The sequence below is a fragment of the Phocoena phocoena genome, chromosome 3, assembly GCF_963924675.1.
Source record: "Phocoena phocoena chromosome 3, mPhoPho1.1, whole genome shotgun sequence".
Classification (NCBI taxonomy): domain Eukaryota; kingdom Metazoa; phylum Chordata; class Mammalia; order Artiodactyla; family Phocoenidae; genus Phocoena; species Phocoena phocoena.
This window is the reverse complement of record NC_089221.1, coordinates 165700566-165721567: the sequence shown is the minus strand read 5'-3', so window position 1 is coordinate 165721567 and position 21002 is coordinate 165700566. Positions and strand designations below refer to the sequence as shown.

At 52.9% G+C, this 21002-nt stretch overlaps 1 protein-coding gene across 2 annotated transcripts; it reads right to left on the bottom strand.

The window, feature by feature from the left end:
* Positions 1–954: 954 nt before the first annotated feature.
* On the bottom strand, positions 955–20394 carry KANK2 (KN motif and ankyrin repeat domains 2). Of its 2 annotated transcripts, none has more exons than XM_065874463.1 (11): positions 20358–20394; positions 18685–19896; positions 9314–9514; positions 9143–9254; positions 7879–8118; positions 7157–7244; positions 6384–6603; positions 5430–5572; positions 2617–2817; positions 2448–2537; positions 955–1008 (listed from the first exon to the last, which is right to left on the bottom strand). In XM_065874463.1, exons 1-11 carry the CDS (start codon positions 20392–20394, stop codon positions 955–957), a joined length of 2598 nt encoding a protein of 865 aa, XP_065730535.1. The 2 variants fall into 2 exon arrangements, with proteins under 2 accessions (XP_065730535.1, XP_065730537.1); XM_065874465.1 differs by having other exon boundaries at positions 9143–9245; positions 9341–9514.
* Positions 20395–21002: the final 608 nt, after the last annotated feature.

The window sequence follows — 21002 nt, the reverse complement described above, 5'->3', positions numbered from 1 at the left end:
CTTTGCCAACAATCTCATGCCCTGTTTTCTTTCCTTTGAGGAGAGAAATTCTGGAGTCTGGGGAGAAAAAGGATGGCCCTGCTACTGGCGTTCTAAGCCTAGGGATGCAAGGACCACTCTGGGGACTGGATTCATTTCCTGCATCTCCACATCTAAAGGATTTTCTAGGAAAACGAGTATGTGCCAGGGCCCCCACGTGGGGAGGGGACGGATTTCTGGGTAATCTCTCGATATGAACTACTTGCACACCTTGGCTGCTGGGTCCTGAGGCCCCCCACCTGAATGAGGGCGTGGGAGACGCTGGCAGTGGCCACGTGAAGGCAGAAGAAACGACTAAACTTCCTGCCCCGGGTGACAAAGACAGGGTCTGCTTTGTGAAGAGACCAGAAGAAAATTCCACCAAGAAAACCGTCTGGGGAGGGGGAAGTGGACAAAATGCTATTATATACCGAACAGTTAAATGTAGGGGAGCGAGCGGGGGGCGCATGAGGCCACTCCATACGTGATCCGTGCGTAATCACGTTGAGAGTTAAAATGAAAATATGCGATTCCAGTGACTTTCAAATTTTACCCCCCTTCCCCGAACATGATTCAGAAATCCAATATTTTTCCCTCTCACCCTCCTCCATCCTTAATTGCCAGTGGATTGTTCTCAGCGTTCTTCGCAAACCCACGCCCTAGCATCAGCCGCTGGCGCCAGTTTATATAAGAATTTAGCTTCGGTCTGCGCTGCGGCTGCTTTGAGCCGGGGTACTGGGAAAAAACCTGCTTTCGGCTGAAGCCTCAGAGCTGTCGGGGGCTCCCTGGGGAAGCCGAAGAAAACCCCACTTGCATTTGAGACTTGGGCCTTGGTGGGTAGAGTGGGGGCCGGCCAGGGAGGGGATGAGGGACCAGGGATGGTTCGCTCTGGGGCTGCCTGGCCCCCGGGAGAGGCGCCTCGGGCCCCTCTGACGGCTACTCTTCTGCGGAGGATGACGCAGGACTCTCCTCATCCGACATCGGGGCAAACTGAAACGAGAGGCAGAATTCCTTTTGTTTGGCATCCTTTCCTGTGCTGTGAGGCGCCGACTTTGTTGGCTGGCCCCGCGCCTGCCGTGAGTGAACAAGAGGCCTTGGTTTCTTGGCCTCAAGGAGGTGACGTCGGGGAGATGTTTCGGAGCAGCTCACAGATGAATGCAGTGGAGGGTTTTTCCTGAGGGATAAGGGGTGGAAGGCAGTGAAAGTGGAGAGTGGGCGGTTGGGGAGGGTGACGTCTGAGCTGAAGGATGTTAGGGGTCCAGCCAAGGGGCAGGGCGTTCCAGGCAGAGGAAAACAGCAAGTGCAAAAGCCCTGAGGCAGGAGCGGCGACCAGGCCAGTGTGGCTGGAGCAGAGTGAGCGAGGGGGAGAGGAAAGAGAGTGGGGGGAGGTGAGGGGTGTTGAGCAGGGCTTGGTGTGCTCTGGAGATGACTTCTGCTTTTTTCTCTAAGTGGGGTGGGAGCCACAGAGGGCTGTGAGCAGAGGAGGGATGTACCCCGACTCAGGTGCTCACAGTGGCCTCTGGCCGCTGTGGGGAGAACAGAGTGGAGGGGACAGTGAGGGTGGGAGCCAGGGAAGCAGAGTGGAGGCAGCGGCAATGGTCCAGGGGAACAGTGATGGAAGAGTGGGATTCATCCCTCAGGAGCCCTGGGAAGCAGGACCACAGATCAGACAGCAGGACGCCACCCAGCCCCATCACCCCCCATTTTCCAGCTGAGGACATGAAGGCCCACAGCTGATCCCAAGGGGATCCCCTAAGCACCACAACTGAGGCTCAGGTGTCCTAACGACACCCTACGCAGTGAAGGCGGAAAGACTCGGAGCCTCAGGAAGAAGCTGGAAGCCAGTCAGGACCCAAATGGCTTTGGTCTCAGCAACCTTTTCTCTCCTAGACCATCTGGGGAATCGCTGTGGTTGACGCCCACCACGCCACCCTTGAACCTGGCCCCAGACGTGCCTGGGGAGGCCGGGGCAGGTACAAGGTAGGGGTGAAGAGGAGGGGGCAGAGGGCTCCTGCCCGTGGTCTGGATTCAGACCCCGAGGTCTCTCCGCCCCTTCCTGTCTGTGAGACTTTGGGCCAGGAGTGTAACCATTCAAAGCGTCAGCTTCCTCACCTGAGAAATGGTAATAGTAACAGTACTTTATGCAACTGAATTGGGTTATTGTGGAAGGTTCCAGAAATCATGCTTTGGGAGGCATGCCAAAGTCCTCTGTGTGGTAATTAAGAGCATGATTTGGAGCTAGACAGATCCGGGTTCGAATACCGTGATGCCAACCATAACCATGCAGTCTCAGCTCTCGTGCCTTATTTCCTCGCGGGGGCACCGTGAAGGTTCAACAAGCAGCTGACCATGCAGCCCTTGGGATGGTCCCCATACACCATCCCTTCCCAGAGCCCCGCACCCGCTGCCCTGCCCGGGCCGAGACTCACCGAGCACTTGATGTTCATGCGAGAGTACAGCATGGATGCAATTTCACTGTGTCCTGCATCCAAGGCCACCATCAAAGCCGTGCTCCCGTCCTGCAAAGCATCAGTTGCTATGCTGACACCCTGCACCATGTTCCCGCCCTCCCCGGAGTGCGCCTGGGTGGGGACTCACGCGGTCGGTGATAGAGATGTTGCAGCTGGGCACAGCCAGCAGCAGCGCCGTGATCTCCTTGTGGCCGTGCTCGCAGGCACACATGAGGGCCGTGGAGCCGTCATCATCTTGGACGTTGACGTCCGCCTCGCAGGCAAGCAGGGCTTTGACCACGTCCACCCGCCCGTGGCTGACCGCCAGCATCAGGGCTGTCTGCCCCGCCTGGGTAGGGCAAGGAACAGCTTATGGATCATGCAGCCTCCAGAGCATGACACCCATGCTCCGGAACCATCCATGGTTCCTGAGTACTCTGGCGCTAACAGCACCTCCACTCACGGGCCTCCTTCTGTATCTCAAATAATCCTTCCTACCACTGGGCCTTTGCACTTGCTGATCCATCTTCCTCCTCCTGGCTCCTCCCTCAGGTCTCAGCTTAAATGTCTCCTCCTCGGGGAGAAGCTCTGTGCCTCCCCACGGCTATGCCCACTTAAATCAGATTCCTAACTCACAGGTGCAAACGTAAGTAAAATGTGTTAAGAGTTGTACACTTTTCTGTCTGCCAGTTAAACTTCACTGTAAAAAAAAATCAACATCCATCAGCGGATGAATGGATAAAGAAATTTATATATCCATACTACAGAGCATTATTCATCCTTAAAAAGAAATGAAGGCCTGAAGCATACTGCAATATGGATGAACCTTGAAAATATTGTGCTCCATGATAGGAGCCAGACACGAAAGGACACAATACTACATGATTCCATTTATATGAGATATCCAGAACAGGCAAATCCATAGAGACAGAGAGCAGACTGGAGGGGGGCCAGGGGCTGGGGAAGTGAGGATGGGAGTGACAGCTGTGGGTGCCGGGTCTCCTATCAGGGTGTAAAGATGTTCTGGAGGTAGACAGAGATGCGGGTTGCACAGCATTATGGATCGATTTGTTCACTTTAAAAGGGTTAATCTTATGTGCACTTCACCTCAATTTTTAGAAAAGTAAACCACCTGGGCATACATCTGGAAGGACGAAAACTCAAATTCAAAAAGATACATGCACCCCAATGCTCATAGCAGCACTTTTACAACAGGCAAGACTTGGAAGCAACCTAAGTGTCCATCGACAGATGAATGGATAAAGATGTGGTACATATATACACAATGGAGTATTACTCAACCATAAAGAAGAATGAAGTAATGCCATCTGCAGTAACATGGGTGGACCTAGAGATGACCATACTAGGCGAAGTAAGTCAGAGAAAGACAAATATTATCATATGATACCACTTATATGTGGAATTTAAAAAAATGATACAAATGAACTTATTTACAAAACAGAAACAGACTCACAGGCATAGAAAACAAATTTATGGTTACCAAAGGGGAAAGGTGGGGGGAGGGATAAATTAGGAGCTTGGGATTAACAGATACAAACTACTATATGTAAAACAGATAAACAACAAGGTCCTACTGTATAGCACAGGAAACTATATTCAATAGCTGGCAATAATCTATAATGGAAAAGAATCTGAAAAAGAACATATATGTAAAACTGAATCACTTTGCTGTACACCAGAAACTAACACAACGCTGTAAATCAACTATACTTCAATTAAAAAAAAAGTAAGCCACCAAGAAAAAAATTTTAATTAAAAAAAATCAGTAAAAAAGCAAGGAGGGTCTGCCTGTTATGCACCACAGCAGCACCTCCCCCTTTTCCTTTGCTGCGGTAAGGCTGCTGCTAATCTCTCCCTTCCTTGCTATTCCCACGGGGTCCTGGGTGCCCTGCTCTTCTGCCCAGATACCCATCCATGCCCCAGTCACCTCCACAGTCTCCCAGCTTCTGCTCCCCAACATACAGCCGAAGGGAGATTCCAAACCAGAAAGCAGCCCTCGCCCCTGCCCTGGTGGCTTCCCACAGCCCTGGGTCCAAACCCCTGCTAAGCCTCCAATGCGTGAGCTCCTGGAGCTCCTGGCTGGCTAGTGAGCTTTGGGAGGGTGGGGACTGTGCCTGCTTGTCAAACATTTAAGTCCCCAGCATCCAGTTGCTGGTCAATAAATTACCAAGCAGGATGTGGGATGGTGTCTGCTTAAGGAAAGCTGAGGACCCCCATGTCTTCCCACACCCATGAGGTTCTGTATCAGAGGCACCCTGGCAGGCAGGTCATTAAGAATGGGGCTCTCGGGGGCTTCCCTGGTGGCGCAGTGGTTGAGAATCCTCCTGCCAACGCAGGGGACACGGGTTCGATCCCTGGTCCGGGAGGACCCGCATGCCACGGAGCAGCTAAGCCCGTGCGCCACAATTACTGAGCCTGTGCTCTGAAGCCAGTGAGCCACAACTACTGAGCCAGCGAGCCACAACTATGAGCCCACATGACACAACTACTGAAGCCCACATGCCTAGAGCCCATGCTCTGCAACAAGAGAAGCCACCACAATGAGAAGCACACTCACCGCAACGAAGACCCAATGCAGCCAAAAATAAATAAATAAAAAAAAAAAAAAAAAAAAAAGAATGGGGCTCTCGGGACTTCCCTGGAGGTCCAGTGGTTAAGACTCTGTGCTTCCACTGCAGGGGGTGCAGGTTAGATCCCTGGTTGGGGAACTAAGATCCCACATGCCATGTGACACGGCCAAAAAAAAAAAAAAAAGAATGGGGAGCTAGACCCCCAGGTTCAAGTCCCCCCCTCCTCTAGTTTGACCTTGAGGAAATGAATACGTCTCTGAGCCTTGGTTTCTTTGCCTGTGGAGTGGGGATTCTCCCCTTGGGCTTGGGTATGGCCAGGACTTAATAAATGGGAAGAGTTATCCCGGTCTGCAGCGCCGAGGGCCCGTACCTGGCTGGCTCTGGCATTGACATCTCCGAGCCGGAAGAGCTGCAGGACAGTCTCGAGGTCATGCTGGGTCTTCAGGGTGGCCAGGGCGGTGAGCATGATGGGGCTGTAGCCGGCGCGGTTCTGCTTGTCTACCTGGCAGACACCTGAGGGGAGGGGACCGGGAGGACAACAGGCCTCAGACACACCCGATGCTGGCCAGGTCTGCCTTAAGGCTGGGGGGGTAGTCCCCGAGGACCAGGTCATGTCTCTACCATCAGCCTGGAAGCCTTGTTCACGACCATAATGAGCACTGGGAATCATGCCTCCTCCAGCAGTCTAGGCCTGGCCTAATTACTCCTTTTTCTTGGACTGAGAACCCCATTCTGGCCTAGGGTCTCCATCTCTATTATGGGAGGGGCTCCTAAAGGTGTAGACTGTGCCTCGTCCATCAGACTGGGGCCCCCTGGATGCTGGCACCCACATTTAGGGCTGAAAGGAGAACCTATGTCTCCCCCATTGATCTGGAAGAGTCCCTAGTCAGTTTCCTCCATGAGACTGTGGGCTCTGCCTCCTTCATCAGACTGACTAGGGGGCTATGTCTTCCCCATTACACTAGGGGAAAGCAAATTTCTTCATGTCGAATTGAGGACCACATCTTCTCTCCAAGCCCCAGGCCAGAGGCCACATCCACGTCTTTCCCTCAGACTAGGGTTCCAGAGGTGTCACTTTCATTATACAGGGGTCATTGGTTGGGGGGGGAGGGAAGGGCCACATATTTTCCCTAAGACCATGTCTGCCTTTTCCAGTACACCGGGGCCACAGGTGGGGCCTGTATCCCCTTCACCTCAGACTGGGAGAGCAGCGTCTCCCCCATCAGACGGGGAGGGCAGCATTTCCTCCATCAGACTATGAGGGTGGCCTCCCCCACAGACCAGGAGGGCAGTGTCTCCACGGCCCCCGCCCCGCCTGGCTCACCGCTGTCGAGCAGCTGCCGCACCACGGGGAAGTTGGCGTGGGACACGGAGTAGTGCAGTGCAGTGTTGCCGTTGCTGTCGGCGATGTTGACCACATAGTCCAGCAGCCGCGCCGACATGGCCCGGAAGGTGACCAGGTGGCGCCGCACAAGCTCTGGGTGGGCATCGCTGCGGCAGGCCAGGCGCAGCCACTCCTGCAGCACCGTGGTGTAGGCCACTTTCTGGATGCAGATTGGGAAGGAAAGGGGTGTGAGGGCCACGGAAGCCCACCCCATCCCAGACGAAGACCCCCAAGGGGAGTGCAGACACCCCACCCTGAACCTGAGCCTTGAGGGGAAGCATGGGTGCCCCACCCCAATGAGCCCCCCTGGAGGAAAATGCAGTGTCCCCTGCCCTGTACAAGAACCCTAAAGGGAAGTGTAGACACTGCAGTACCAGGTACACCCCCAGAAGAAGGTGTGAGCATCTCCACCCTGGATGTGACCTTCAAAGGCATGTGTAGACACCCATCAAGGGAAATATGGCAGCCCCTTCCCTCAAGCCCCCGAAGGAACAGGAACCAAGGCTGGGCTTGCCGGCGGGCAATCATCCTTGGCCCCTCCCTGCCTCCCTGGAGCCTCTCCAAAGACCAAGACTCAAGCCTCGGAGCCCCCCACAAGCTCCCAGCTAGGATCCTGGGGTCCCCATGATCCAAAGCACAAGGAGAAGCCAGGGTGAGGGTGGAAGGGACAAAGCCCTCCCCGCCCCGCTTTCAGGCCCAGGGCCCCACCATACCAGCTCCCGTTCGGTGAGGGCATTGGGGTTCTCCAGGTACTTCTCCAGGGCCAGGCAGGCTGAGATGAGGTCGGGGCTGAGCTCCATCCTGCTGGTGGCAGACAAACGGGGAGTTGATCTTGGAAGCACCCACCTCAGCCTCCTGGGTGCCCCCTACTCCCCACATCCAGCTGGGGTGCTCGGAGAGGCCCTCAACACTCTCCACCAAGGCACTCACCCAGTCCTGCCAGGGCTCACCTGAGTGGTAGAATCTCAGACCCCCTTCCCTGGGGACATAATTTTACACAGCACCCCAAGGGGCAGACATGGGGAGCACACAGACCACAAGAGAAAGTGGACACGTGGGCCAAAATTTATTCCAAGTGGCCAGTGGCAGATGGAAAATCTTTCTCTGAGGACAGATTTTTTTTTTTTTATCAGGGGAAAAACAAAAAGAGACATACACAGGATGGACAGGTGTGGCAAATGTCCCAAAGAAGGTGGATTGCTTAAGGACAAACTTGGTCTGCCCCTTAAACCCAAACCTGAACAGCCCAAATTGCCCCCATCAGGCCCTTTATCAAAGCCTCCGGACCTTCAGATGCCCAGAAGGAGAAAGTGCTTGTTCACTAATTCAGACTAAGGTGGGCATGACTAATGGGAGGTTCCCTCAGAGGGTTTGAATGGTGGGATCTGAGGTCACCCCAGGCCCTGCCTAAATCCCTCCCACACAGAAAACTGACCGGATCTCCTCTTCCGCACTTGATCCCGATGCCCCCTCAGCTGTGGGCGCCTGCTGAGACTCCCGGGACAGCTGGCACTCCTCCCGGCTGATCTTGGCCTTTGCCGTCTCCTTGGGCCTGAGCTGGGGGGCTTCAACCACACTCGGAACCCTCTCCTCCGGCTCTGGGGCCTCGTTCTCTGTACTGTCATTGTCCGAGAAGTTCTCTGCTGTGCTGGAATCCTCGGATGAGGACTCATACCTGGGGGAGACGCTGCAGGTGGTGGGGAGGGTCATTTGACCTCTCTGGGCCTCAGTTTCCCCATCTGTTAAATGGGGGTAATGGCAGTATCTAGCTCACAGGGCTCCAGGGATGCAGCTTATAGCACCTGGCACACAGTAAGTGATCAACAAACACTGGCCGTGATTGTGATCATGCTTGGGGGGGCCAGGGAGGGACGTTGCTTTTCCCTTCCACCCTTTGGTACCTCTTACACTTTGCTCCTTACACAGGTGTTATACTGATTCAGACCCTTGTCCCACTGCAAATAGGACCCTCATGCTTCTTGCTACCTACAAACACATCTAAACTTCTGGGCCTGGCATTCAAGGCCCCCAACTGGCCCGGTTCCCTAGGCCTCCCCTTTTTTTTTTTTTTTTTTTGCGGTACGCGGGCCTCTCACTGTTGTGGCCTCTCCCGTCGCGGAGCACAGACTCCGGACACGCAGGCTCAGCGGCCATGGCTCACGGGCCCAGCCGCTCCGCAGCATGTGGGATCTTCCCGGACCGGGGCACGAACCCGTGTCCCCTGCATCGGCAGGCGGACTCTCAACCACTGAGCCACCAGGGAAGCCCCAGGCCTCCCATTTTTCACGTCACTGCTTCCTCCCACCCCTGAGCCTTTATCCAGGCTGTGTCCTCCATCAGGAGACCCCACCCCTCCCACTCTGCACCTCGCAAGCTTCTGCTTGTCCTGCAGCACATGTGCTCCCCTCCGTCAGTTATTTCCTTGGTCCCCCCACTGCCTGAGCATCCCCCATCATTGCTCCAGTCATGTCGTGTTGATCTCGCCTATTAGGGCCCAAGATCGCAGCGGACCAGGAGCTCCATCAGGGCAGGGAGCCGAGTCCGGCACCTCCCGAGGGGTAGTGTGGTACAGTGGTTGCAGCACAGCCTCTGGAGCCAGCCCACGGGGCCTCGTTGTGCCTCCGTTTCCTCGTCTGTCTACTGTGCTTTGGTTAAATGAATGAACCATAAAGTGAGGGGCTCACACCAGGTTCTCTCACCTGCCGTTGACCCCCACGAACTGGAGGCTCCTCCGGCGGGTCTCGGGGTCTGCGGGCTCCTCTTTCCGCTTCATGATGGATGGCACACCTGCCGGGGGCCCTCCTGGTGGGGGAGCGTGGTGTCGTGAGGGTCTCCCAAAGCCAGACCCCATGCCGGGCCTCTGGCACCTGACCCTCTCGGTGGCCGCCCCCATTTACCTGCACCCCCGGCCTCCTCTGACTCCAACTCCTGTGGGGCTGCTTGCCTGGTAGGCTCCCTGTTGGTGGCGTCGTGGGCAGGCACCAGGCCTGTGTTCTTCTCTGGCTGCGCGAGGGAGTCCCCCTCAGACTCCGGGTGTGACAAGGATGACTCTGCAGGAGCCTGTGGGAGACCTGAAGGGGCAGGAAAAGACGTGCTTACTGTGGGTAACAATAGCAAAACAAGAACAGTAACAACAGCTACCTCCTGGCGGGGGGGCTGGGTCACATACCCCAGGCCAAGGGCTAATTCTTGCATTATTTCATCAAATCTTCCCAGCCCGTGCAGAAGTTGGATTATTTACCGATGAGGAAATTGAGGCACACAGATTGCCTGAGGTCACCCAGCAAACAAGTAGCAGAATCCATTCCAACGCTGGTTTGTTGCCTGCCTCGCAGCGGGTGAGGGTCAGGGAAGACTACGAGACCCCATAATCCTGGCTTGTGACCCCCTCCGACTTCATACTAAGTAGTGTCTGGAAACTATAGCCAAGCGTAGTGGTCATGGTCGGGACTCATATCTCCCACAAAAGAGCTGTGTGACCTCAGGCAAGTCACTTAACCTCTCTGTGCCTTGGACAAACACCATTTCCTACACAATCATGGCATTGTGCAGACTGAAGACAGTAATGTGAGGGAGAGAGCTTAGAACAACACCTGCACATCAAGAGCACTTGAAGAGCATTTGTTAATTCAAGAGAATTGTAAACTATATTTTGATAAGATTTAATACTATACTTTTTTTTAACAGACGTAGGGTTGTGCTGTAGATAACATTTTGTATTTCACTTCCTTCTTCTTTACTTAATATAAAGCAGGGGATTTCCCTGGTGGCGCAGTGGTTAAGAATCCATCTGCCAATGCAGGGGACACGGGTTCGAGCCCTGGTCCGGGAAGGTCCCACATGCTGAGGAGCAGCTAAGCCCGTGTGCCACAACTACTGAGCCTGTGCTCTAGAGCCCACGAGCCACAACTACTGAGCCCCCGCGCCTAGAGCCCATGCGCCACAACAAGAGAAGCCACTGCTATGAGAAGCCCGCGCACTGCAACAAGGACCCAACGTAACCAAAAAATAAATAATAAATTAAAAAAAAGAAATTAAGCGGGTGTTCCTTTTAATAATCATGAAAAAGAAACAATAAGGGCTATTAGAAAGTGAAAACTAAACCCCCCCGCCCCAGGTGGAGTTTCAGTTTGGGCCAATGAAAATGTTCTGGGAATGGAGGGTGGGGACAGTTGCACAACAAAGTGAATGAGCTTAATGCCACTGAGCTGGACACGCAAACGTGGCAAAAATGATACCTTTTATGTTATGTATATTTTTTCATCATTAGAAAAAACCCCGCCCAGTTTGGTCTGAGAACAAAGGTGACATTATAGGACCTGGGCCCCAAGGGTGCCCACTGCACAAACGGGAGTGGGCTTGGCAGACAGCTCCAGCCCCGGATCACCAGCCTGGAGCTAGAAACAAAAGTCCAGTTGCCACCTGGAGTGGCTGCCCGGGTCTCGGAACCCACTCAGGTTCCTCCCCCAACCCCTGCCCCGGCCAGGCCACGTGTGGCTCCTGTGTCACCACTTCTCCAGGATGTCCCCTTCCTGCCAACAGGCCGGGGGCTCTGCAGACCAATTCATTTTAATTCCCTTTAACGGTTAACTTTTTTTGACATCCACAGTAACTACTTCCTCAAGTCCATGGGCAACACTCAACTTGAGCTAAGAACGGGGAGTAAACACTCAGCAGAAGTAAAGCACGTAGAACGGATAAGACATTGGCCATGAATGCTTCCGACAGCGCCCCAGCCCAGTCGGGCCAGGCGGATTCCTGAGCGGGGAGCTCCAACTCCCATGGGGAACCAAGAGCAAACACCGGGTTTTTACATGAATCTCCAGATTGTTTTTTAAACCGTGTCAATAAATTCACATCCAACAAACAAACAAAAGCACTATGTGAGTGGAATTTATCAGGAGGCAGATGGGCCACTTCACGGTCTCACGGTTGCCCAAACTCAGGCCTCCTGATGTAAACACCTGGGATGTTTGTTACTCAGGAAATCAGACAATGCTCAGTGAAAGAAGCCAGTCACAGAAGGACAAATACTGCATGAATCCACTTATATGAGGTTCCTAGAGGAGTTAAATCCATAGAGACAGAAAGTAGGATGGTGAGTGCCAGGGGCTGGGGAGTGAGTGTGTGATGGGGCAGAGATTCAATTTGGGAAGATGGAAAAGTTCTGGACACAGATGGTGGGGATGGTTGGACAGCAGTGTGAATGTGCTTATTGCCACTGAACTGGACACTTAAAAATGGCTAAGAGAGTAAGTTTTATGTTATATGTATTTTACCGCAATTTTTTAAAATGTGAAAAAAAAAAAAAAAAAAAAGGTGAAGTGGTGCAGCTGTATGGCCCGTTCTGCCCGGAGGGAAAAGCATGGCTCCTTCCAGCTTGAGAAGTTCAAGGTCAGACACCGCAACACTAAAATAACAAAACTGTTAACAGTTATTATTGTTATTCTACTGGGAGATGGAGCAAACTGTTACCAAAATTTATAAGAAGAACAAAAGTCCATGGCCAGCTAATTTTACAGAAATGGGCAGGGATGGGGAAGCTGGCTTAGGAGAGAGTAACACATATTCCCAAAGTCACAATAATTAAATCAGCAGGGCATGGTTGCAAGAAGAAATGGGCCAAAGGAAAGGAGTTCCAGCACAGACCCTGTCTGAAAGGACTTGGGGTAAAGCAGAGGGCTTTCCACAAATCAGTGGTCAAGGGTGAGCTCTGTGGGGTGGTGTAGGGAAAGCAGCTTACTCTGCCCAAGAAAGATCAGGCTGGATCCCTACCTCACACCTTATGCAAAAAAATAAACTCCGAAGGACTAATAGGAAGGCACAATGACAAAGCTACAGGAAGAAAAGAAGGCAGAATGTCAGTGGCCTCAAGAAGGGGAAAGATCCCTTTAGAAAGCTCTCTGAGCACTAACCATATATGAAAAGTATGAAGTGATCTCACTTAAATGTGGAATAAAAAAAAACAAAAACAAAACAGAAAAACCTCAGAGATACAGAGAACAGATTGATGGCTGCCAGAAGCAGGGGATGGGTGGGATGGGTAAAGGTGGTCCAGAGGTACAAACCTCCAGGTATAAGATACAGGCATACCTTCTTTTAGTGGGCTTCACTTTATTGTACTTCGAAGATACTGCATTTATTTTACAAACTGAAGGTCTGTGGCAACCCTGCATCGAGCAAGCCTATTGGCACAATTTTTCCAACAGCCTCTGCTCCCTTTGTATCTTTGTGTCACATTTTGTTAATTCTCACAATAGTTCAAGCTTTTTCATCATTATTAGATTTGTTATGGTGACCTGTGATCAGTGATCTTTGATGTGACTATTGCAAAAATGTTATGACTCGCTGAAGGCTCAGATGATGGTTAGCGTTTTTTAGCAATGAAGTATTTTTTAATTAAGGTATGTACATTATTTTTTTAGACATAATTCTACCACACACTTAATAGACTACACTACAGTGTAAACATAACTTTCATATGCACTCGGAAACCAAAAAAATGTGTGGCTCGCTTTACTGCAGGGGGTCTAGAACCGAACCCGCAATATCTCTGATGTATATTTGAAAGTTGCTAAGAGAGATCTTAATAGTTCTCATCACGAGAAAAAAAACCTGTAACTCTGTGAGGTGATGGATGTTAATTAAACCTATTGTGGTAATCATTTTGCAGTATGTACGTATATCCAATCATTACTTTGTATACTTTAAACTGATATGTTATATGTCAATTATATCTCAATAAAGCAGAAAATATCAAAAATTAAAAAAAGAAAAATACGATGGGTTTAACTACATCAACATGAAGATTTCTATTTGGTTAAAAAAAAAAAAAACTCTTAGACAAAGTTAATCTACAGAAGAATACAGGCTGTGGGAAGATAGTCATAATACCAAAAACAGGCAAGGGATTACTTTCTGGAATAGGAGTCAACAAGATTTTTCTGTAAAGGGCCAGATAGTAAATATTTTGGGCTATGCGGGCTATAAGGTCCGCTGCAAATAGTACAAAAGCAGCCCTAAACAGTACATAAATGAGTGGGTGTGGCTGTGTTCTAATAAATTAGAATTTCATATAATTTTGCTCATATCACACAATGTTATTCTTCTTTTCACATTGTTCAACCATTTAAAAACATAAAAACCATTCTTAGCTCATGGGCTATATAAAAACAGGCAGTGGGCTGGATTTGGCCCTGCAGGCTGTAGTTTGCCAACCTCTATTCTGAAATATGCCAGGCACATCTCAAACTTACCCAAAGAAAAATGGACAAAGGCTAAAACTAAGCAACTCACCAAGGATTCTTGTTAAACTTATATGGTGATGCTCACCCTCACCAGAAATCAAAGGAATGCAAATTAAAACAAGGAGATATGAAACGAACACAACATCGTAAAACAACTCTACCCCAATTAAAAAAAAAATACAAAAACGAAAAAAAAAACAAGCAGATACCACCTTGCACCAGTGTCAAATGGGCAAAAAATTAGAAAGATAGGTAAAACTGTATGTTAATGCAGATGTAGGGAAGTGGGCACTTCAGGCCCAAGCATGGCCGCTGGGAACGTGGACAGGGAGACCTTTTCCGAAGAGGATAAGACAAAATCTGGAGTGAAGTTGTACATTCCCTGTGACCCAGCAGGCCCACCAGAGGGGACATGTGAGGATGGCGCCATACTGTTCAAAGCGGCCAGGAGCTGGAAGTAACCCAGGGGCCCACCAAGCGGGGGGCGGGCGGGGGGGGGGGGGATCAGATAAGAAAGTGTAGCACGTACCTAGGGCAGAAATCTACGCAGTCATTAAAAGTGACAAACCAGATTTATAAACATCAGGGTGGAGAGTTCCAAAATAGTGTGTAGAGAGGAAAAAATAAGAAACAGAATGAGATTTTTTTTTTCCCTGAAGCACAATACCATTTTAGGAAATTAAACAAGCATAGGGCATAGTTTTCAAGAACACTCAAATATCTAAATAAGCTTCTGGAAGATGGGTGGCAAGGAAAGATATTACAGTGGGGTGGAGGTGTATGACTGAGCAGCGGTGGCTGAATCACGGCCCATGGACACGGTTTTTACATTTTTAAATGGTTGGGAAAAAAAATCAAAAGAAGGATTCTCTTTGGGACACGTGAAAATTATAGGAAATTGAAATTTCAGTGTCCACACGTTAAGTTTTATTGGTACACAGCCATGCTCTTTCATTTATGCATTGGCTAAACCTGCTTAAGTGCTACAAAGGCAGAACTGAGAAGCCAAACTCATCAAAATGTATACATTAAAAATGTGGGGCTTCCCTGGTGGCGCAGTGGTTGAGAGTCCGCCTATCGATGCAGGGGACACGGGTTCGTGCTCCGGTTCGGGAGGATCCCACATGCCGCAGAGCGGCTGGGCCCGTGAGCCGTGGCCGCTGAGCCTGCGCATCCGGAGCCTGTGCTCCGCAACGGGAGAGACCACAACAGTGAGAGGCCGGCGTACCACAAAAAAAAAAAAAAAAAAACACATTTAAATCACTTGGCCAACCTGTACACGGAGGGTGTGTGTTTGTGTGTGTGTGTAAAGCAATTTGGGAACAGACATCATGGTCCTTAAAAATGCCCTTCCGCAGTCCAGAGGGCCCAAGTTGGATCCCTGCTCCAGGAACTCAGATCCCTGGAAGCCACTTGGCGAGTCCAAAAAAAAGGGGGTGGGGGGGATCAAGGGTTCCCATAGAAGGACATTTGCATAGCATCTTTGACAGTAAAGAGTCACCCGGCTGTTAAAAAATAAATAGCATGTCCCAAGAATTTTTTTTGGCCGCGCCTTGCAGCTTTCGGGATCTTAGTTCTCTGATCAGGGATTGAACCCACAGCCTTGGCAGTGAAAGCATAGAGTCCTAACCACTGGACCGCCAGGGAATTCCCCCAAGAATTTTTAACAATGTGATGAAATGGCCCTGGGATAATGTTAAATTAAAGAAATCAGAGAGTTTAAATCCTGGCTTTGAAAACTGTGGGCAAATTCCTTTACCTCCCAGTGCCTCAGTTTTCTCATCTGTAAAATGGAGATAAAAACACTACCCACCTCATAGCGCTGCTGGGGGTGTAAATGAATTAAAATACAAAAAGGGCATCAAATAATGCCCTGGCCCATTGTAAGGGCTACCTAAATGCTTTTAAATATAAAATAAAGCAACACAACAAATTCCATCAGCTATATGTTGCCAGACTTGAAAAATACATATTATTTTCTGCATTAAAAAAAATCAGAAGGGGGCTTCCCTGGTGGCGCAGTTGTTGAGAATCTGCCTGCCAATGCGGGGGACACGGGTTCGAGCTCTGGTCTGGGAAGATCCCACATGCCGCGGAGCAACTAGGCCCGTGAGCCACAACTACTGAGCCTGCGCGTCTGGAGCCTGTGCTCCACAACAAGAGAGGCCGCGACAGTGAGAGGCCCGCGCGCCGCGATGAAGAGTGACCTCCACTCGCCGCAACTAGAGAAAGCCCTCGCACAGAAATGAGACCCAACACAGCCAAAAATAAATAAATAAATAAATAAATATCAGAAGGAAAGAAGCAAAAGTGTTGACAGCAGCTGTGTCTGGGTGGTGGTGGGTTTATGGGGCTTATATTTTGTGTTCTAGATTCGTCTGTACTTTCCAAACCTTCCACAAACAATATGAATTGCTTTCATAGGACTATGTTTCAAACAGGAGCACAGGAAATTTCAAAGCCTTGGAGAGATCTCACGGATGCACCTGCCTGGCTACCCCTTCTCCCACTAATCTCTCTGTGGTGCCTTTGAAAGGTAAGGGGTGAATGAGACTTTATGGGGTCTCCAGGCGTCTACCTGCCCCACCCACCTTTGCCAGCCTGAGGGGGAGGCTGCCTCTCACCTTCCCTGCCCTTGGCTGCAGCAAGCAAATTCTAGATGTCAGAGAGGCTGGGCTCCTTCCTGCCTCCTCCTCCAGGGAGTCCTCCCTGACCTACCCATTGAGCTGACCGACCTAAAAGAACACATGGTCCGAACACTCATCAAGGTCTTCCCTGGCGGTCCAGTGGTTAAGACGCCACGCTTCCACTGCAGGGGGCGTGAGTTTGATACCTGCTTGGGGAACCAAGATCCCCGCATGCCTTGTGGTGTGGCCAAAAAATAGAAAAACAAATACACAAACAGAAACCACTTGTCAAGCAGCCACCCGGCTGCTTCTTTCCTTTCACATCTTGGTTCAAAGAGCAACCTACCAGCGCCTGGTACCATACTGAACACTCACACCAACTGATGCATTTAAGATCACACTGATCTGGTGACATCAGGTTGTCAGGACCCCCAATTTGCAAATTTGACACAGAGAGGTTAAACAACTTGCTCAAGGGCACAAAGCTAGGGAGCAGGGAAACCAGAATTTGAACACAGGCCGCCACCCCATCCAACCACCACCCACCTCGTGCCCATTTTATTTGCTCCAAACGTGTTCTCTGAAATTATTTTTCTTCACATGTTTTTGGTGGTCTCTTATTTATCGCAGGGGCTTTTGTCTGTCTTGTTCACTGCTGTGTCCCCAGTGCCTCAGAAGAGTCTGGCACATAGCAGGCACTCAGTAAATGTCTGCCAGATGAGAAGGTATCGAAATGAATTAGCACACACCAGTTCCACTCAAGCAAGGCAGAGATTAGGGCTGGCTACAGCAAGAAGGAGTTAAGTGAGACACAAAGAAGAACTTTCTCAGGGGCGGTAGCTTGCACAGGGTGGGGACATTGCTAGGTCTGTGTGTTCTGCAGGCAGAAGGCCCCAAGGCTGCCCTGAGAGGCATGTCTGGAATGGAGGTTGCCTCTCAAGAGATCTCGAGGCTGGGCAGGGCGGGGCCTCTGGCTGGGGGCCAGGGTCGCAGGGCTGGGTGTTTGGGATAGACAGAGCAGAAGGGTGGAGTCCAGAGCTGTCCAGGAACAACACGGGGAAGCAAGAAAACACAGCTGGGTCCCTGACCCCCAGCTTGTGCCCTCTGGTCCCTCCATGGGCTCTGGCCACCTGACATTCAAGGCTGGGATGGGGATATGGGCCCCACCTTTGAGCCTTGCTGTAGGTTCAGAATGGCCTGGGCTTAGATCCTGGCTGTGTGACACAGGGCAAGTGAAGCTTCTCCCCAGGCCTCAGTTTCCCCAGCTATAACAAAAAATGACCTGAAAATCATTAGTAGATGGAGTAACAAGCACTGGCTAAGCACTTACTGTATGCACTAATTCACAAGAGTCTTAGAGGTGGGGGTCATTATTATGCCACTTCACAGATAAGGAAGCTGAGGCCCAGGGAGGTGAAGCTTCTCATTCAGGGTCACACAGTGAGAAGTGAAATTTGAACCCAGGTTGCCTGGTTGCACAGCCCACCGTCTTAACCTCCTCTGGAGGTGAAACACTTATCAGAGCCCTCAGCACCAGACTGGTATTCGATAAAGAACAGCTGTTATTATTATGAATCATTCTGGCAGCTCCTCCCAGGGGCCTCAGGACGGCGGTGGTGGGACAGCTGCCATTCTGCACATCCCACATCCCCTTTCTTGGAATGAGGACTCAGCAGTTCCTCCAGGGAGCAGCCCCTTCCTCCCTCAGGACTTGGGTGGGGCTCCTCTACCCCCAGGATCTGGGCCTGGGCAGTGAGATACACAGTGATTAGCTCAGTGATGGGCATGTGACCCAAGCCAGCCAAGGAGGGCCACCCGTGGGATTTTTCTTGGTGCTATCTGGATTGAGGGGCTCCCTTTCCACTGAGCTGCAAGGACAGATGCCCGGAGTGGTGGGGCCACCTTTGTCTGCCTGAGAGAGAAGGCTCCACGGTTCACAGAGGAAGAGAAAGAGGGAGTTAGAGATTCCTGAGGATATTTGAGTATCTGGATCCAGCTACGCCTGAAGCCGTCCGTCACTAAGTTACACGGACAACACATTTCCTTTTCATAGTCTGAGATTGGTTTCTGCCAATCAGGGACGATTTTTTGCCCAGCCACCAACAGCCTTGGGGACCCTCCCCCAAATACCTCCTGTTTTCCAGACATTTACAATGTGCTAGACATGAGCACACACGCTTAACACACACCCAATTTCTTCTCATGGTACCTAGAGGTACTGAGTCAGCGGCATAAGTGTCCCCTTTTCACAGATGGAGAGACCGAGGCTCTGAGAGCTGGTAGAAGGACAGGGCTGGGGCTGGACCCCGGCATTCAGAGGAAGAAGGAGGGACCCTCCACCATCTGCCCCCACCCACTAAGGCTCACCTGCTGCCCCATCGCAGCTGCGTTCTGTGATGCTGATCTTCTTTACCAGGTGGACATTGCTGGTGGATGCAGGGGGTGTTGGGAACACTGTCTCTACCACCTCCTGGCTGCGGAACACAGGGGGGCTCTCGGCCCCGCCGGATGTCGCCAGGGCCCGCAGCCCTGCCCCGTAGGGCTCCAGACTCTGGGCCCGCTGTGCAGGGGCCCCCGCAGCTGTGCTGGCCGCCACCTCTACCTCCCTCGGCCCCTCCACCACCCGGACAGTGTCCACACGGACTGGGCTGTCTGGTGGCGGCCAGGCCTGGGGCTGGAGGTCGGCCTGCCGGGCCTGAGCTGCCTGCAGCTCCTGGAGCGCTTTCTTGAGCTGGGTCTCCAGCACGGCGACCTTAGCGGCAAGGGCTGCCTCCCCGTCGGGCATGCCCAAGTCCCGCTCTCGGACCCAGGTGCCCACGCTCCGGGTCTCGAGCACCACCGGGTCCTCGGGGGGCTCGGGGAGGTCCAGGCAGAGCTCGCTGCGCCCCCGGGCTCCTGCCGGGTGGCCCAGGAATTTCTGGCTCTTGAGCTGTACTGTGAGCTGCCGCTTCTCCTCCTGCAGCACCGACAGCTTCACCTGGAGCACAGGAATCAGTTTCACCTGCTCCTCCAGCTGCCGCAGCTTCCGCAGGGCCCCCGCCATCTGCTCCCGCACGTGGGCCAGGTGCCCAGCACTGGGCGGCACTGGGGTGGACAGTCCCGATCCCCGCGGCGTCGGGGGTGGCAGCCCCACGCCCACCAGTGAGCTTGTCGAGCCAGCCACGCTGGGGGTCAGGGAGCCCAGGCCGGTGGGGGCGGCCGCCTGGTCCTCGAGGCGGCGACGGGCGTCCAGCAGCGTGCGCTCCACGCGCGGGTTGAAGCCAGCGCGGGTCTCCAGGGCGCCGTACTGTGGGTAGAAGCCTCGGCCGCAGTAGGAGTAGGCCGAGTGGCGGCTGTCCCCACTGGCGTTGGAGCACAGAGACTCGGTGGACGTCCACCAGGAGCCAGGGCCGCGGGGCAGGGAGCCGAGGCGGGGCCGGCGCTGCACGGCCACCCGCCGCAGCGTGTGGCCCTTCTCGATGTCATCCACGTACTTGAGGAAGTCCAGGTCCAGGCGGTAGCCGTAGGGTGTCTCCACGGAGTAGGGCAGGTCGGGCTCCTTGGAGGGGAAGGTGGGCGGGGAGGCTGGGCCGGGGGTCCCTGGGGTGGGAGGAAAGGCCAGCGCCTCTGAACACTGCGGTCCCCTCCTCGGGGCAAACTGATGCCCCTGGGAGGGTCAAGGCTTATTTGCCCAAAGGATGGGAGCCCACTGGGTGCTCAACTGCTCAGCTGTGTCTGCGGTCTCCGAGCCTTCCCGGGCCAGGACAAGAAGGCCCTGTCACCCCCTCAGACCCTCCCAGGGCAGGGCTGTGCCTCCAACCTCCCAACCAAGACAGGACCCTGTCTCCCCACTCAGACCAACCTCCTTCCCTGGAAGACCCAGTCTCTCCCATCAGACTCTCCAGGGGAGAACCAAGTTGTCCCTCTTCAGGCCCTCAGGTCAGGGCTGCGTCCTACCCTCAGCCTCCTCAAGTAGGGCCCTCTCCCCTCCCCGAGGCCGTGTCTCCCCTCCCCCACCTCCAACCCCAGGGCAGGGCCCTCTTCCCCGTGAGACCCCTGACCTGGGAAGGGGGCTGGCACGTGCAGGACTTGGGCCATCCTCCTGCCTGCAGACGCTCCTCAAGAGTCACTTGGGGGACTGTGAATCAGACCACCTGCAGCACGGGCTGAGGCTTACCTGGGGAGAGGGTGTGATGAAGCGCCCCCCCCCCCCCGCCCCCGAGTTGGGAATCTGCAGGGGGAGAGGAGGGGATGTGGCCACCTCTCCCCTCTGCCCCCTCCACCCCCCCGCAAGTTCCCCCTTCCCCTGGGCGTGGGACCCTCTCATAGGTGCACACCCAGCCTGGCTGTGGAAAGGGGTGGGGAGCCCCCAGAGCCTGGAACAAAGAAACCAAAACTCACAGTCTGCCCGCACATCTGTCCGGCCCCTGGACAGGCTCCAGCTGTTCCCACAGCCCCGCCTCCACAAGGCTCCCGGGCCGAGGAGGAGCCCTAAGCCTAACAGGCCCAACCTTTCCTGAGCCCCCTCCCCTTAGCCCAGGCAAGAGCTGGCTGCTGGGACAGATGGGGGCTTAGGTGGACCGAGGGCTGGGGCACTCGTGGGGAGACAGCCTTCCTGCAAGGATCCGAGGAGACAAGAGACACAGGGCACAAAGAGGAATAGAGCTCAGGGTAGGGGACCCCAAAACAGAGCTGGGTCAGGCCAG